Source organism: Brassica rapa, chromosome A02 (assembly GCF_000309985.2).
Source record: "Brassica rapa cultivar Chiifu-401-42 chromosome A02, CAAS_Brap_v3.01, whole genome shotgun sequence".
NCBI classification, from domain to species: domain Eukaryota; kingdom Viridiplantae; phylum Streptophyta; class Magnoliopsida; order Brassicales; family Brassicaceae; genus Brassica; species Brassica rapa.
In genome coordinates this window covers 31,429,001-31,442,979 of record NC_024796.2, presented here as the reverse complement: position 1 = coordinate 31,442,979, position 13,979 = coordinate 31,429,001, and the positions used below count along the sequence as shown (strand labels likewise).

General features: G+C 37.4%; 2 protein-coding genes and 1 long non-coding RNA gene across 28 annotated transcripts; 1 reads left to right on the top strand and 2 right to left on the bottom strand.

The window, feature by feature from the left end:
- Window positions 1-2,410: 2,410 nt before the first annotated feature.
- On the bottom strand, window positions 2,411-3,248 carry LOC103855361. Its single transcript, XR_004455527.1, has 3 exons — window positions 3,019-3,248; window positions 2,853-2,922; window positions 2,411-2,725 (listed from the first exon to the last, which is right to left on the bottom strand). It is a non-coding gene; the product is annotated as an uncharacterized LOC103855361 (long non-coding RNA).
- Window positions 3,249-3,349: 101 nt separating this feature from the next.
- Window positions 3,350-4,904, top strand: LOC103855362. 23 transcript variants are annotated; one of them, XR_004455526.1, is made up of 6 exons: window positions 3,350-3,537; window positions 3,676-3,770; window positions 3,913-4,057; window positions 4,155-4,277; window positions 4,355-4,504; window positions 4,596-4,904. XR_004455526.1 is itself a non-coding variant. In XM_009132340.3 (5 exons), the coding sequence occupies exons 1-4, from the start codon at window positions 3,648-3,650 to the stop codon at window positions 4,452-4,454; spliced, it is 516 nt and encodes a 171-aa protein (XP_009130588.1). In that variant the 5' UTR covers window positions 3,415-3,647; the 3' UTR covers window positions 4,455-4,504; window positions 4,596-4,904. The 23 variants fall into 23 exon arrangements, 6 of the variants coding, with proteins under 6 accessions (XP_009130588.1, XP_009130587.1, XP_009130586.1 ...); XR_004455523.1 differs by having other exon boundaries at window positions 3,893-4,057; XR_004455521.1 differs by having other exon boundaries at window positions 3,676-3,785.
- A 689-nt stretch (window positions 4,905-5,593) lies between these two features.
- LOC103855359 (kinesin-like protein KIN-14E) lies at window positions 5,594-12,035 on the bottom strand. 4 transcript variants are annotated; one of them, XM_009132332.3, is made up of 21 exons: window positions 11,649-12,034; window positions 11,370-11,580; window positions 10,734-11,291; window positions 10,507-10,606; window positions 10,227-10,408; window positions 10,023-10,138; window positions 9,797-9,899; window positions 9,519-9,671; window positions 9,264-9,410; window positions 8,970-9,164; window positions 8,545-8,709; window positions 8,373-8,468; window positions 8,115-8,255; window positions 7,841-8,032; window positions 7,582-7,708; window positions 7,286-7,488; window positions 7,017-7,199; window positions 6,849-6,944; window positions 6,579-6,776; window positions 6,035-6,306; window positions 5,594-5,937 (listed from the first exon to the last, which is right to left on the bottom strand). In XM_009132332.3, exons 1-21 carry the CDS (start codon window positions 11,777-11,779, stop codon window positions 5,757-5,759), a joined length of 3,750 nt encoding a protein of 1,249 aa, XP_009130580.1. In that variant the 5' UTR covers window positions 11,780-12,034; the 3' UTR covers window positions 5,594-5,756. The 4 variants fall into 4 exon arrangements, with proteins under 4 accessions (XP_009130580.1, XP_009130581.1, XP_033141399.1 ...); XM_009132333.3 differs by having other exon boundaries at window positions 11,370-11,577; XM_033285508.1 differs by having other exon boundaries at window positions 10,734-11,580; window positions 11,649-12,035.
- Window positions 12,036-13,979: the final 1,944 nt, after the last annotated feature.

The window sequence follows — 13,979 nt, the reverse complement described above, 5'->3', positions numbered from 1 at the left end:
CCTAAACCCTAAAACCCTAAACCCTAAACCCTAAACCCTAAACCTAAACCCTAAACCCTAAACCCTAAACCCTAAACCTAAACCCTAACCCTAAACCTAAACCCTAAACCTAAACCCTAACCCTAAACCCTAAACCCTAAACCTAAACCCTAACCCTAACCCTAAACCCTAAACCCTAAACCCTAAAACCCTAAACCCTAAACCCTAAACCCTAAACCCTAAACCCTAAACCCTAAACCCTAAACCTAAAACCCTAAAACCCTAAACCCTAAACCCTAAACCCTAAACCCTAAACCCTAAACCCTAAACCCTAAACCCTAAACCCTAAACCCTAAACCCTAAACCCTAAACCCTAAACCCTAAACCCTAAACCCTAAACCCTAAACCCTAAACCCTAAACCCTAAACCCTAAACCCTAAACCTAAACCCTAAACCCTAAACCCTAAACCCTAAACCCTAAACCCTAAACCCTAAACCCTAAACCCTAAACCTAAACCCTAAACCCTAAACCCTAAACCCTAAACCCTAAACCCTAAACCCTAAACCCTAAACCTAAACCCTAAAACCTAAACCCTAAACTAAACCCTAAACCTAAACCCTAAACCCTAACCCTAAACCTAACCCTAAACCCTAAACCCTAAACCTAAACCCTAACCCTAAACCCTAAACCCTAAACCCTAAACCCTAAACCCTAAACCCTAAACCCTAAACCCTAACCCTAAACCCTAAACCCTAAACCCTAAACCCTAAACCCTAAACCCTAAACCCTAAACCCTAAACCCTAAACCTAACCCTAAACCCTAAACCCTAAACCCTAAACCCTAAACCCTAAACCCTAACCCTAAACCCTAAACCCTAAACCCTAACCCTAAACCTAAAACCCTAAACCCTAAACCAAACCCCTAAAACCTAAACCCTAAACCCTAAACCCTAAACCCTAAACCCTAAACCCTAAACCCTAAACCTAAAACCCTAAACCCTAAACCCTAAACCTAAACCCTAAACCCTAAACCCTAAACCCTAAACCCTAAACCCTAAACCCTAAACCCTAAACCCTAAACCCTAAACCCTAAACCCTAAACCCTATTCTCAAATGCCCCTATTCTCAAATGCCCCTATTCTCAAATGCCCCTATTCTCAAATGCCCCTATTCTCAAATGCCCTTATTCTCAAATATCCCTATTCTCAAATACCCTTATTCTCAAATATCCCTAATCTCAAATACCCCTATTCTCAAATGCCCCTATTCTCAAATGCCCTTATTCTCAAATATCCCTATTCTCAAATGCCCCTAATCTCAAATACCCCATATTCTCAAATGCCCCTATTCTCAAATGCCCCTATTCTCAAATGCCCCTATTCTCAAATATCCCTATTCTCAAATACCCTTATTCTCAAATATCCCTAATCTCAAATACCCCTATTCTCAAATGCCCCTATTCTCAAATGCCCTTATTCTCAAATATCCCTATTCTCTCAAATGCCCCTATTTTCAAATACCCTTATTCTCAAATGCCCTTATTCTCAAATATCCCTATTCTCAAATGCCCTTATTCCAAATGCCCCTAATCTCAAATTCCCCTAAACCCTTATTCTCAAATACCCTTATTCTCAAATGCCCTTATTCTCAAATGCCCCTAATCTCAAATACCCCTATTCTCAAATGCTCCTATTCTCAAATACCCTTATTCTCAAATGCCTCTAATTTCAAATACTCCTATTCTCAAAATGCCCCTAATCTCAAATACCCTTATTCTCAAATGCCTTTATTCTCAAATGCTCCTAATCTCAAATACTCTTATTCTCAAATGCCTCTAATCTCAAATGCCCATATTCTCATATACCCCTTTAATCTCAAATACCGTTTAATCTCATATACCATTTATTCTCATATACCTCTAATTTCAAAATACCCCTCATCAATACCTCTTATTCTCATATATTTCCTATTTTCTTATACCCCTTTAATCTCAATTTCCCCTAATCTCAAATACTCTTTATTCTCATATACCCCTTTAATTACATATACCCCTATTCTCAAAATACCTTTTATCTATAATACCTCTTATCTCATATAACCTAATCCATAATATCCGTAATCTATTATACTATAATCTATGAAACCCTTAAAAATTTATAATAATTATATTCTATAATACTCCTTATCTCATATACCTTTAAAGTTTTTTTAGAAAGTTATACTTAAAACAAAAGGACTTGTACAAGAAAATATTTTGATAAAACAACAAAAACTTGGACTTTTAGAAAACATTATAATACTAATAGAAAACAAAATTTGATAAAAAGAACTAAATGATCATAAATGACAAATTATTTTTTAAAATTCATTATCAAAAAGGTGATATAGAATTTCTCCTTTAATTTTTTTTGAAAAATTATACATAAACGAAGGATTTGTACAAAAAAAAAGTGATTTAAAATTCATGTGTATAAATATATATATTTTTAAAGTCTCTAGCTATTTCAGTAATACAAGTACGAACCAGCAGTAAAGCCTATCTTCCAAATGCGATCATCACTAAAAATTCGCAACTCTCGCTACAAAACATAAACTTGGAGAAAAAGAAAGCACTAACCTTGAGAAATCTTAGTGGAAGTCCTTAATCTGTTGGAGCCTCACGCAAGGAACATCTCGATCTCTCTTTTCCTTTAACGGGTCGAACCCGGCCGCCACGACCATCGTCTCCGGGCAATCTCGTGGGTTCTGTTGATGATAAAAAAAATTCATCAAATCAAAGATTATGTAATAAGTCAGTAATAGATTTAAAGAAGAAGATATTAAGCCCTCCCAAATCAGTAATAAATCAGAAACAGATTACTGGAGACTTTACCTGGACGGTACTTTCGTCTTCTTGTTTGTAAAACTCTCCCAAATCACACCCATATACTTGGTCACGATCTCTGCGTATATGTAAGGTTTCAACAGTAACGAATCAATTACGCAAATCATAAAATATGACTGGAGAAATTTAAGCAAAGTAAAGATGGATATAGAACCGTGGCTAGCGAAGATGCTTTGAATAGAAGGAGGCAGAGATGACCTGAACTGGAGACGTTGCTGACGCCGAACAGAGGAGAAGGGTACTGGAGGTGAAACGAAGAAGAACAAGAAAAAGAACAAGAAGAAGAAGCCGCTTTGGGTGAGAAGATGATGAGGATGAGGATGATTTATGGATTCGTTAACGAGATCTTATTTCATCGGACGGGAGCGTTAATTTATAGATTTCGAACTTGAACTGAAACAATAAATATTACCGTTTTTTTGTTAACCGTTATTGAACTATAGTCGGTGATCATAAGAGTTAATTAATAATTTATGCATAAAGGAATTAACTTTCGTGGGCCTTACTCTCTGTTTATGATGTGGCCCAAAGTACAAATGATGGGTCGCTGCTCGGTGACGTGGCTCGCTCCTGGGTTCCGTTTCCACCCGAAGGACGAGGAGCTCGTTCGCTACCAAACCCTTTTAAGTTCGACGCTATCTCCGTCACAAATCCGAGCCCTCGGATCTTCCAGGTTATTTTTTTCTTTATTAATTCTCCCTCGAATTGGTTACAATGATCTTGTTTTGATTTGATTGATTTTGAGTTTGTTTTGGGGATTATAATGGTTCGAGGGCCGTGTGGATGAAGAAGACCCTTTTGTTTATCACAGGGATCGAGCTCCTCGTGGTGAATGAACCAACTAGGTTATGCATAAGTGAGAATCGCCTTACTGATGAAGAGTTGAAGATTGCTGGTGTGCCACAAGTAACATCAATTGGGGTTTCTTCTGTCTGCTCTCTTTTTTTTTTTTCTTTTTAATTTGAAAATTAGTTTCTTTATGCCAATGGATAAAATTTATTGACTTTGTTGAGTCGTGTGTAGTGTAGGATGCGTTGGTGCTATGTAGGATATTCCAGAAAAGCCGTGCAGGGCCTAATAATGGAGAGCAGTACGGTGCTCCTTATCTTGAAGAGGAGTGGGAAGAGGATAAGATTACATTTGTACCCGAACAAGATGCTCTCTGTGAAGGATTGGTTGTTGATGATGATAAAGTGTGTAATGTATCTTAGCCTAATACGATCTTTTTTGGGATCTTTCCTTCTTTCTTATGTAATATATTTTAGTAACCCATTCGTGTGTGATTTGCAGGACAAGTCAACCATTTCACTCGTGGGAATGGTCAAGAGACTGGAACTGGGACTTTATTGGACAATTCTCATTGTCAGTTCATCCCTTAATCATTGGTGTTACTGGACTTTTGCTTCTTGAGAGGTATAAGATTTTACTTAAAAATGTTCTTTCTTTTTGATAGTGTTGTTGCAAATCGAGGATAAATCTGATCACTACAGGTACCATCAGTTACCTCAGATGGTAATAACTTTTCTTTGTGGGGAAGTGGAGAGTGGTGGATGCTTCATGCAGCTCAGAGCATGGCTATTGGTACTGTGATGGTTCGATGGGTCTCAAAGCACTCGGATCCAATTATGGCAACCGGCTGGGTAATGATGCTTTATCCTTACTCTTTCTGTTCAATGGCTTGTTTCACAGAGTTTCAATTAGATGAAGTCAACTTGTTGTTTTTATTGACAGTAGGTCTTGTGTGTACTCAGTTGGAGCGTGAAGTTGGTTGCAGTTGTTTGGGACTTGGGAGGCAATCTATTTTCTATGGGTTATTTGTCGACCCACTTGTATTTGGTTTCTAGAGTAACTTGAGCTCATGGGAGAGGACAACAGTACCTAGGTGATCGATATACATACTATCTGTACCTGTCTATAGAGACATTTTGTAGGTCTTCCTTGAAAATTCTTCAGGCTTGCCTGCCTTGACAATATAGTTCATTATTGTATTTTGCATGTGTTCATATCAGACAATTATTTTCGGTGAACTGATTTGTTGCATTTGGATTTTGTAAACAACCAACAAAACATTTGTCACTTAAAAGTTTTAGTGAAATGAGAAGAGAAGGCAGTAAGAGTTCAAGGAGTGACGCCCTGATTGGCCTTTAAGGACAAGCTCCTCGGTGGTGGTCCCTATGATCTAGTTGGCTCGCTTCAGCCCCATGCAGTATATTTTTGATAAAATGTAAATTATATTACCAAAAGAACATGGTTACATAAGCTTAAAAGCCTAAAACTCCCCATGCAGTATATGTAGATTCTATAATGGGAGATAAGGAGATTATAGATACTTACAATGGCACCATAAGACATCTTGCAAGTAGAAATGTATCTGCCGTTCAAGAAATAATCAAACAAATGGACCAAAGATGATGAGTGAGAGGCCCTAGATTGGAGCTGCGTATTTCTTCTAAAGTGAACCTATTGACTAATTCAGGAAAGAGAAGCTGAGCATCATCATCAAGGATGAATATTTTCGTACATAGAGCGATTGTCCTTGCGTTGGGATTGTACTGTTTCTTGCTGGCTGGTGCCCGATTGTGGAATTGGCGAAACCAAACGATGTTCTTAGTAATGTTTACGAAATGTCTACCTGAACTTTGAAATTCTGGATCATTATTTTAATACTTCAGGTTCCTTTTTTATTTTTATGGTTCGAGCCGGCTTTGTGTGGTATTTTCAACTATCTGTTTCCCAGTAATGAAAATCTCGTCAAAAAAGAGAAAGTTAGACATAGCATTACACTTTCAATAAAGAGACTCTACTTTAGAGTAGGATATTTCTACAAAAAATATGGTGAAAAGCAGTGATACTATCATCTCAAGTTCACCTACACAAATTTCATAGCATTATTCAACTATCTCCCTCATCTCTTAGCGTTCGATATTCTTCGATCTCCAACAAGTCTTCTTCCTCACTTTTTTTACCAGCTTGCTCTTTCCAGTATGCTACTAACTTTTTCAATCGAACCATCTCTTTGGATGAAATATGTTTGTTGGGATCATTCACAATCATTCTCACTCTCGATGCATATCTGACAAAACCATTACAAGAACCATAATAGACAATTGTATCTGCATTATTTATGAGAGCTGCAAACTATAGATAGATATATGGGAAGTCAGACTTACAGAAGAGAATTGTATGTCTCGTCCAAATTTGATTCGGCTGGAGATACATTAACAAACATTAACGTCTTGGCATTGCCGCCCAATGAATCACTCATCAACATTGTTAACTTGTGATTCCTGTAAGGAATATGTTGGCTGCCCGAAGATAAAGCACCAATAACATCACCTAATGCAGAAAGTGATTTATTGATACTTTGAGCTTCTTTAAGTTGGCAACCAGCAGAGCCTGACTTTTTTACTCTCTCAGAACCAGCAAGATCCACAAAACTCAACTGCAAATTAACAAATATAGGATCAGAATTTGCCCCCATGAAAATAATTCTCATATAGTCCACGAAAAGGATAGTGAGCCTCAATTTATGAGACAATGAGAAATATATTCATTGTCTCATAAATATGGATCTATTTTATCCTTATTGTATTACAGCACTAAGGTTTATCAAGGCATGAAAAGTTAAAGAACTATTTCTTTGACCTAAATGTTGTCAAAATTTTGAGAAAAAAAAGAAGTTTTTGAGTCAATAATCATTGTGAAATTGGTCACCTTGCCCCTTGAAGCAGACTGGGTTTGAAGATCGATACTTTCGATAACAACCGAAAGTATTAGGTGAGATCTTGAGCTTTCTTCATTCATATTTGTTCCAGAAACATGTCGTCGTTCAGATCCTCTTTCAATAATCATTCGCAGTTCCTCCAAAGTCGATATAGGTATAGTTGTCACATTCTCGACAAAGACCATACCCTACGAAATGCATAATATCAAATTTATGTGTCCAAAAACCAATTAAATATATATATATATATATCACATTACCTTAGAATCTTTTTTAATATCTAGTTTCAAGCGTCTTGCACTTTTTGGTAGCAGAAGGTCTACAAGTGTGTCTTGATAAAGTTCCACCATATACGCCTGCATGATTTCTTGTCGTCATCTGATGCCAGAATCTTTGACCACAACATATGTATTAGGATAACAAATTACCTTTAGAGAAAATGAAAATCTGTTGCTATCTCGCTTTAATATTTTGAAAAGTTCCTTCGTAGCTCGAGGTGTGAGTCCAGGATTGTTCTCATGCCCATATATTGTGAAAGTTTTTCCAGAACCAGTTTGACCATATGCGAAGATGCATACATTATATCCATCTATAGCTGACTGTATCAAATACTATTAAAGAAGAATTATATTAGTTCCCAAAACAAAATTGCAAAGGATGAAAGGGAAGTGAACATAGTTACACATCACAATAATACCTTTGTGTCTTCGAAGACATCATCTTGGCTAGCAAGCATGTCAAATACACGATCATATATGTGTTGCTTTCGTTTGTCATCTTTCCACGGATGCTCGACTGTAAACTCATCCACACTTGTTAACATCTGTTTTTCCCTCTCTGACCTCTCTTTTTCATTTAGCGGTCTTATCCGACAGTATACTCTAATTTTCCCCTTCATATCTACAATCAAATACAAACAAAAAAGTTATATAAACAAATTCTAAAAAGAATCCAGCAATGAATCTCATTGTAAGTACTTAATCATTATATTACCTTCTATAGTATTGTAATATCTTTTCCTTAGAACCTGTTCTTCCTTGTAAAGTATTTCTAGCTCAGCAAGTTGGGCTCCTTGCATCTTCAAAATGGCAGCTGTTTGCTCATTTTTTCTGTCAATGTCCTACAACCATGATATTGGAATGGAACGTCTTACCTTTATTTTAAATTTTTAGCTAAATCATGAAAATACATTTCCACCATTCAAATAAAAACAATATTAAAACGATGAAGAGTAATTAAAGAGTACATATACCTCTTTCATTTCTCTTAACTCCTCGAGCTCTTTCAAATTATTCTGCAAGAGCTTCATATCAGAAGTCTTAGTTTCAATCGTACACTCAGCCCTATCCAAGTCTTGAGTAAGGACATCAAGCTTATTTTTAAGTTCAGAAACTTGAAGCTTTAAAACCTTTCTTTCTTGTTCATATCTCTTTTGGTTTTCAACCTGAAATGTTGAAGAGTCAACAACAAGCTAGTATTTCCTACTTATCGGTTCGAATCACCATAAATCTAATACTGATATTCACCTCCTCTGTTTTCTTATTTTCAATATTGAAAACACTTTGCTCCAATATTTTGTTCTGACTCAACAACCTCTTTGAATTCTCAACTGCAATGTGCAATTCCTTATTCCGAACTTCTAACTCGGTTTGGATTTTGTATAATTTCTGTGACAGAAAATTAATTTTTAAAACACAGAATCGCTTACAAAGAACAACATAATATACTCAGTAACTATAGCACACCGACTATGAACCACATTTTAACACATGATATATATTCACCTGATTATTCATTTCAGTTAGTTCTGATTTACTTGATTTTGTGTTGCCCGACTTTGCCAACCTTGCTTCTGTTCCTCGCAGTTCAGACATCAAGGACTACAGTAGATAAAATGAATAAATAAACAACTCCAACCAAGCAAAAGAAAGAAGAGAGAGTTATGTTATAACTAACTTGAATAGCTGTTTCCTTCTCATCACACAAGGTCTTAAGTTTATTACGGTCTAAAGTAACCTCCAACATTTTTTTCCGTTCAGGCTCTAAGTTATGGCGTATAGCTTCTAACTCTTCACGCAGAGTAATTTCTTGCAGATGTTTCTCTCGCACTTCATCCATCAACTATACAACAACATGAAAAATGTGGTAGTAGTTCATCAGCATCAACTCTAAGAGGCCAGAAAATAACATTCTACATACAGTACATGAAAATAGTGAGGAAGGGGTTAAAACTATTGCACTATCTCACAACTGCCAGAGATAGCAATCCATGATAAAAATCATCTGTAGTATGTTATTTCATGTGTTTCGACAGAGTTAGCTTTCCCTCTAAAATTCAATTTTACACGACAAAGAAACTTGAAATTCCAAAGAATATGTACCTTATCATTCTTCTTCTGGGACTCTTCAAACAAATCTTGCACACGTTTTTCATACACTTCAAGATTTTGCGGCTTAGAACTGCAGGATATATCTCCTCCATTAACCAAGCTATTGGCAGCATATCGGGCTTTGGAGTAACGACGCAACATAACATCATTTATATGTGTTTGTAAAGCAACACAGATTTCTTCTCCCTACAAAGAATAAACTGGTGGTTCACATTTACAAGTTGCCCAAATCTGTTGTCGTAAAGAAGAGCAATAATAATGATCCTAAAACAATGATGACTGAACCTGTTTTGTCTCAAACTGAAATATGTGAAGAACACCAGCAACTCTCATTTTGAAAAAGACAGCAGTGTTGCTGCTGCCAAATTGCATTATGTCACGTAATTCAGCTGAGTGCAGATACTCTTTAGGAACCGGTCGAAAAAAGTGAACCTACAAGAAAGCAACAACTAATTCAAATCCAACAAAATACATAAGAATTCCAAAGAACAATAACGTATTCTAAAGAGTCATAAGTATAGCGTCGACTTTGAAACAGACCCCACGTTTGTTGATACCCAAAATAATTCGTCCAGGTAAAAGGCCAATCGGATCATCTATCTTGCGTACGCTAAAAAACACAGAATTCCCATATGGCAGTGCTTTCAATATCCGTAAAAATTGTTGCCTTGCATCATCTTTGGTCACGTTCTCCTACATTCCCACGGACACATACGAAGGAACTTTTAGCATGCTATCACTTCAATCAGATTGTATTTGGCAAAGGTAACTGATAAGGGTAAGATCCAAGTGAACAAAATGCATGGGGTCATTCCTACCATCGAACTGTATCGAGCAAGGATATCTAATTCCCACTCACGCTTGGCTCGGGTTATTGCTATTTGTCTCGGCAAAAATCGCTCAAGAAGTGATGTCCAGTCTCTGATCCGTGACCCAACGAGGAATAAAATGATATTATAATCGTAACTTTGAAAACAAGCATCCTAAGGTTCAAGACAAGGAAAAATAAACGAGAGGCTTTACTAAGGAGTTTAGAATACTAACATGCATGACTCGGGACTATTGACAAACCCAATGCCAACAAGAATTTGTAAGGCACAAAGCTGAGCAGCATCATCCCTTCCAACAGGATAGTTTCCTAGTAAATAGTCATGTTGCAGCTGCATGCATGTGTGTGTGTGTGTGTCAGCAAGGAAATGCAAGTTTTCATGTGAGCATAAATGTGTGATTAGTGAAGAAACAGCTCACTTGTACATAGGAAAGCTGCACAAACATCAGATCTGTTACAGCTTCATCAGACTCTCGGAATAATTTTTTTTTAAAGACTAGTTTGCAGTGTAGTATCTCTCCTTTATTTCTATCTTTAATAGCTTTGAATTCTGCGAGGAGATCGCCAATATACTTGTTATCATCCAATCCTATATAATCCTCTGCAAATGACGGGTAGAGAAACAATCGATATTGTAGTAACAGTAGGGGACTCAAAGAGTTTTTAAGAAAATGATCAAGAAATAATATGAAAGCATACCATTTCCAGGATCAGATGATTTGGAAGTTGAAACCACTTTACGACATTCAAAAAAACTGAAGCTAGAAAAGGCTGATAGTTTAATTGTCCCAGCTAGCTCCTGATACGGAAAAGTGAATGCAGCAGTGAGAGAGAATTATAACCGAAAGCAAAGGGGGGGGAGCACTGCTTTGAACAAGAATATCGCAGTGCAATGCAAGGAAAACAGAAAGGAAAGAAGAGGATACCTCAACAGCATCAGAGACTGTAGTAGCCATGTCATAGGAGATTTCTTCAAAAGTTTCATCGAGAAAGAAGACAATGGTTGTAAGCTTTCGACGGGTCAAAAGAGCTTCAATTTCTTCACGGGCAGGGGTGGTATGCCTAGGACCAGCTTTGATAGAGCGCTTTAAGGCCTTGGAAGTATTAAGAGAAAGAAGCTGAGCCTCTGGTACAGTTGTTGCATCGTGCGCGACATTGTGGATATACTCAGAGAGATATGCAGCGATATCTTTGCTAGGGGGCATTGAGGATGCACATAGGTACATGAGTTCCCACGCTCTAATCAAGTAGTGGCTGTGAGGATTATGTCTAGTCTGTTTGGAGATTTGGGCAAAAAGTTCGTCCCGGAGTTGAACACGCTTCAAGGTTTTTTTGAAAAGCTTTCCAACAAGGTCAATGCGTTCATCTAAAGAGGGTGGAGTAGAAGAATCAACGCCCATATACTTTAAGATGAGATTAAACAACTTGGTAGCACGGGTGAGGAGATCGGTGTTAATCTTGAGCAAGGATGTGGGGATGGGATCCTGGAAGACGATTTTTTGAGCAACAAAGTCAAAGTCAATATAGGAGGAAGTGGAGCAGAAGAAGAAGAAGAAGAAGACCTTCTGGAAGCAAAGCATGTCCTCGAAAGTGAAGCGCTCTTTTTGGAGATGAGACTGAGAGCCCCCCGATGACTTTTTGGAATAGAAGAAGCCACGCTTGCCACCAGACTGGATTTGCTTCTGCATAAGCCGCAGAAAAGCTTCAACCTGGAAGCGATCGATGAGGGGAATGGCTGCAGCGAGGTCGGCAGGAATTGAAGCTGGGGAGCTGCTGAATTTGTCAAATAAATTAATTAATAATGTTGCCAAAATTCAGAGACGAGCTCTTCAAACACTTACACAGCAGAGGATTCGGCATCGAAGTCGGTCCCAGAGGGATCGGGAACATACAAGCAAGAAGAAGCATCGGCTGCAACTTCGTTGCCATTGCCAGAGCTCAGTGAAGAATTACTTCCTCGTTGGCCCTCCATTTCCCCCCCCCCGACTAGCAAAAGAGAATGAGACTGTAGATCTGGAGCACAAATTGACCACACACCCAGAGAGAGACGAGAGACGAGAGTCACGGGAGATATTTAATTGCCTTTTCTTCCCATTCAATACTACTTCACGATTCAGCTGATTATGGTTTTCTTCTCAGAAGATCACTCCCCGTCCTTGTCATTGTCATTGTCTTGTGTGTGGGTTGAAAGTTTGAATCTAAATAAATGAATAGCCGAAGAAAAAAGTTGCCAAGAAAAAAGTTGCCTCCACGTCGTCCATTATAGTTAGGGCTTATTGGCGATATAGCCAGATTTCAAAGACAAATAAAAAAGTAACAATGATTTTGACGTAATTCATTATCAGACATTTTGGCTTAATACTATCCGGTTATGCCCCTTACCATAACAGGTTGTCGGTTCCTTGTTATAAAATGAACGACGTGGAAGGTATGTCTGCCACATTAACAATCACATATAATAGGGATCGTTGTGCGCAACTGTCTTGAACACGTATGCGAAAGGATATAAATCAAGAGTATTTGACGAACAGTTGTGAAGGAGATAGAAACTCTGTTAACATAACAGCGATCTGAAGATGATGACATAAATCCTATTCCGATTCTATTGCTTTCCATACTATGTCACGTACGTGGAATGGTTTATTGTAAGTTCATTTACAATAGAGTGATGGTGTTCTTAATTTCAGAATCGTGATAAGGTGCATGGTGAAAGTAAAATACGAAATGGTTTACATAAAGTCAAGCCGAATTCAGTAAAACGTCCAAGTTAGATGACGAAACTTTCCGTTTCACATGAGACAGATGGAATGTAATATATATTATGAACGTAAATAGATACATGCGAAGAATCTTCTTTCCATTCCACATGAACTACATAAGATAGAATAGGTGGAATGTAATATATATTATGAACGTAAATAGATACATGCGAAGAATCTTCTTTCCATTCCACATGAACTACATAAGATAGAATATGTATATGCATATGATCCACAAAATAAGTAGACGCTGATGTATGCGGTTGTGCAAAGATGATGACGTATTCCCTGTAGTAAATGGCCACTAATGGATTACAACTATTCCATATAAAGGATTACGAGGAAGCCACGTAAATAGATGGAGTTATTAGAGATGTTTTACTGTGCAGAGTTAAACAAGTGGTGTAAATTAGAACGTGTACCAATAAATGTTGTATTCCATAATATAACTGTTGTGCACGGTTAGTCCACATAGTACATACACATGTCAATGTATTTATTCCATTGAATATATTCTATACCACGTACTACATACTATGTTATGTGATGCTATACACATAGTTCACCAACTTTGATTTACATACAAATGATAGCTAATGGGAGCTTGGTAAAACAACATTTCACAGTAAACACTAAACCTAAGTCAAGGAAATATAAACCCTCATACAATGCAGTCCAAATCTTTTCGAAATGACACTCCTTTTCTCAAAAACATGATTCGCCTAATTACATTCTTTATCAGCCATAGCCCACACATGGTTGACGTACATAAAGCTAATGAGTATATGTAAGACAACGCTTGATATGTACATACACTTCATAGTACGTACATATGTCAATGTGTTCATTCCATTGAATATATTCTATACCACGTACTACATACTATGTTATGTGATGCTATACACATGGTTCACAAACCTTGATTTACATACAAATGGTAGCTAATGGGGGCTTGGTAAAACAACACTTCCCAGTAAACACTAAACCTAAGTCAAAGAAATATAAACCCTCATACAATGCAGCCCAAATCTCCCTTTTTCTCAAAAACATGATTCGCCTAATTACATTTTTTGTCAACCATAGCCCACACATGGTTGACGTACATGAAGCTAATGGGTATAGGTAAGACAACGCTTGATGATGTACAGTAAACCCAATTCCAAAAAATAGTAACCCTAATACATTGGTGACACAAGACGTCCAGAAATTAAACCCACATTGCCAGAAGACGGTAGAACATCACCTCAATCCAACGTATGTTAAAAGTAGTTGTTAACCCTTTTCTTCTCTGTGGGTTCAAAGTCTGTCTCAAACAATTTACATGGGAAGTCTAAATCGTCCACGCCAAACCTGCAAAACGATACAAGCTAATCAACAAAACTATGGGAAAGATGATATACATTTAGTGTCTAA